Source organism: Bremia lactucae, linkage group LG16 (assembly GCF_004359215.1).
Source record: "Bremia lactucae strain SF5 linkage group LG16, whole genome shotgun sequence".
Taxonomy (NCBI): Eukaryota; Oomycota; class Peronosporomycetes; order Peronosporales; family Peronosporaceae; genus Bremia; species Bremia lactucae.
Genome location: NC_090625.1, coordinates 2,546,338 through 2,550,206, shown reverse-complemented (window position 1 = coordinate 2,550,206; position 3,869 = coordinate 2,546,338). Strand labels below are relative to the sequence as shown.

Genomic DNA, 3,869 nt, shown 5'->3' with positions numbered 1-3,869 from the left:
ATCAAATGTCCCGGGAAGAGCGAACGCGATATAACGAACGCTGCAATGGCAATCCTTCGTTTAACGCTTGGACAATCTCATGATCCTGGTCTTCAATGACCTCAGCGCGCATTACAATCTCTTGTGCTCGCTCGGCAGGGATGACAATCACACCATTCACGTCTCCACGAATGATATCATTCTGTCGGACTACGCAACCTGCCACGACGATGGGGCAGTTTACTTCTCCAATGGCAGTTGATCCCCACTCCCCATGTACAGACGTGCCACTTGCAAATGCTGGAAAATTCAATCGACAAAGTGCTTGTACGTCTCGTACACGGCCATCCGTGACAATTCCGGCGACATTTCTTGCTTTGGCAGCTGTAGCCAAAAGCCCCCCAAAAACTGCCGAGGTAATACCGGTAGGCGCACTAATTACCACGACTTGCCCCATTTCGGCCGTGTCGACGTAATCATACGACCTTCGAAGACCGACCGTTGCCCCGGTAATTGGGACAATTTGAACCGTTAACGCGGGGCCACAAATATTAATTGTTAAAGGTGTGTCGTACCCTCGAAGTAACTCAAGCGTTACTAAATGCCCCTGAATTTTCAACTGGGCCATGGCGTCCCCAAGAACACAAGTTGAGAGCTTGGCCAATCGAAGAAGCACCTCCGTCATGTCCTGCGGAGGATCGGATTCCGACTCTAACATACTCGAAAGCAATTGCTGATCAGCTCGCTTAAGGGCCAACGACTGCGCAGTCTCGACGCCCGCGGTTGCAAAGGCGTCCGTACTGGCCGATTGGCTTGCGAGTGACGCCTCGGTAGCCATGATATTTTCAGATAAATCTTCGTTTTCATCCATTGTACCCTCATTTTGCAACTTTTCATCATACGGAGGACCAGGGGGACCGGTCAAAAGGGCTTTTGCACGGGCGCGCTGATTAGTCTGAAAACTTGGTGCGCATGACATCTTGAGGTGTTCCGCCAACCGTGTGGCGTTGCTTGCATATTGTTTGTCACACTTTTTGCATTGATACCGCACGAGCCCCTTGCGGCCAGGCTCGGATTCAAGCCGGAAGAAATAGTCATACACATTGCTAAGCTTTCGACCCATAGTTACGAATGTCGAGTAGTGATACCCGAAATTTCACTCCACAATAGAAAAATAGAAAAGTTAAAAATCAAATAATTTGAGACATTACTGTAGTAATTATGATTTCACCAAGCAACATTTGGCGTTAATCGAGGTTTTACACTTGGTATATTTCATTAACTTTTTTCGATTGGAAATTCGAATATGTACCTCGATCGGGGACGATGCGCTCGTAGCCATAACATTCTTAGCTCTCGCGATTGATTAAATGATGTAGCCAACAATTCTCTTCGTGAACTCATGCATATAATTAGCTACGATTCAGTGCCGTTTCGCGCATCGAATACGTTACTTCTTACGGATTACACTTCGTGGCTAAACCGATAATGTCCTACAATTTACATTATATGTGAAATATCCTTTTTTAATAAAATAGGCAAGAGCCTTAATTTCTTGTTTAGTTTATGGTTTAACACTCGTGACAGCTTGTGCTGCAATCTACGAGAGTATTGAGCCTTTCTAAGGCATGACCTCTCGGGCACTAGTTGCCACTTGGTTCTACGAAACGCTGGATCCCTTAAGATCGAACGCCTTTAAGCTCTGTTGGTATTGCACCGCTAAGAATTGAAGGTAACACGTTTTGGGACTAATGTAATTTGCGCAAGTGGTTAAGACGTGGGGGTTAACGTTCTACCAACTTGGCGCGAGTTCAATTCCGACAATGGTAAAGATGAAAACCGGTATCTGGTGTTTAGGGTTCACCAGGGCTTCGCTCCCCCGAAGTTACGTCGCCTGCCATCTTTATATTTCGTCTTAAGGTTATCATTTGTAAGAACTGTTTTTACTTAGCGTAATTACCAACCTGCTTGGACCAATCAATGAGGGTATGAAAATGAGTGGAGCAGAGTAGTGTTAGACAAATTAAACTCAATAAATATCACTTCGGATTTTGTCCTCGATTCCACAGTTATCTACTCAACAAGCTCTATGAGCCTTTGCGTTTCATTGAGTTGTTACATTTTACTAGTTCAATAGAAAAAAGTTATTAATATGTTGCATTTATTAGTTCTTTTGAAATGAATGTATTGCGTCTATAGGTCTCTGACTTAAGTAGCGAGGCAGCTCCTCAACACGTGGTAGCACTCAATCTGTAACGGGCTAAAGTTGCCCTTATGTTACACAGTCCCCGTTAAGTACACTTGGTGTACTTAAGGGGATGGTCAATTACTAAATAATAGTAATTAGACCCAACACTCGGGTGTGGTGCACATTTGTGACCAACCCTTGTGGATGTGATGCACATGGGTGCATTCACATTAGGAGGGATGACGGCTAGCGTCATCCGTTACGCGAGGTATCTATTAAGATACGCTCGCAATACATATTAAATGTTATCTATGGAGATAACATTTAAATTGGTAAACATAGGTATTTGTATTTAATTCTATTAAATATAAATCAGTCTGAAAACTACTTCCTACTTGGTAAGAGCGCACGAGGAGACGGATTACCGCTCCCGTGACGACACTTAACCAGAGTTCTTAGTGTGTTGGGTGAGGTCGCTAACGCGTCCACCACAACTACCTCACTGCACGCAAGAGAAGCAGGTTTAACTGACTACTGCTTCCTCGCTGTGCCAGGGTGTGTGTCTAAGTAGAGCGTGGCCGCATTACGACGTGCCCGCCTACACTTGGTAGCACTTGAAATCCTTCCCACGAACCGCATCTCTGCGTGTGTACGTGAGGATGAGCATCAATATTGATTGGGCTCATTTTCCCCACCTCTCTGAACATCATCGGGAGGTGGCAGGGATTATGGCGCAGGGACTTGGTGATCAAGCCCTGGCCAGGCTCCTGGGTAGTCCTCCTGAGCAACACGTTGCTCAGTTGGAGCAGTTTGAGGCATTCGTGCTCGGACAGCGGAGGGCCGCGTCCGAGGCACAGAGCCATGCTGCGGCGGAGTCCGTCACTCAGACTCAGGATGAGCTGAGGCATGAGCAGGCTCGGAGCGAGGCTCTCAACAGGACTGTTGAGATGCTCTCTGCCCGGCCGCATCAGCCGAGGCCCATTCGGATGGACCCGCCCAAGTTCGATGGAACTGCGGCGCACACGATTGTCCACTGGCTTTTAGCCGTGGAGCAATGTGGTGTCGCCCAGCTCATCGAGGACGACAGCCGGATGGTGTCGTACGCTATGTCGCATCTGCGCGGTAAGGCCTCAGAGTGGGCTTACTCGGCGCTTATGGCGGACAGAAAAGCGTTCCCCTCATGGGCGATCTTTAAGGATAAGATTCGCGCCATGTACCAGCCGCCGAACAACGAAGTGTTGCTTCAGGCGCGCTTCTTTGGGGCGCGACAGGCGAAGCGATCTCTGCAAGAGTATGTGCAAGAGATGCGCTCGCTGTCCGCATCCATAACCGTAGGTCCGATTCCGGAGCACATTAAGGTGCCCACGTTTATGAACGGACTACGGCATGGCCCATCGCGACAGGCCCTTTTCAGAAAGGTGCCGTCGACGATGGAAGAGGCAATCCAAATTGCCTTAGTTGAGGAGCAATCCTACAACAGTGCCTCGGCGACAGCTTGGTATAAGCCGTCGGCCGAGAGGACAGATGCCACTCCTATGGAGTTGGGCAATGCAGACGTGGTCTGTTTTAAATGCGGCAAGCGCGGCCATATGATGGCTCGCTGCTATGCCAGGGTCCCTGCTGGGGCAAAAATGCCCAGCAAGAGGACTCCCTTCCCAAAGGGCGATGGCAAGAACCAGCGTGCGAGACGCATGAGTTCTGC

At 48.5% G+C, this 3,869-nt stretch overlaps 1 protein-coding gene across 1 annotated transcript; it reads right to left on the bottom strand.

The window, feature by feature from the left end:
- Window position 1: 1 nt before the first annotated feature.
- On the bottom strand, window positions 2–1,102 carry CCR75_005865 (uncharacterized protein; the record flags this gene model as incomplete). The annotated part of the gene is made up of 1 exon (XM_067963939.1): window positions 2–1,102. The coding sequence occupies one exon, from the start codon at window positions 1,100–1,102 to the stop codon at window positions 2–4; it is 1,101 nt and encodes a 366-aa protein (XP_067815731.1).
- Between the last annotated feature and the right edge of the window lie 2,767 nt (window positions 1,103–3,869).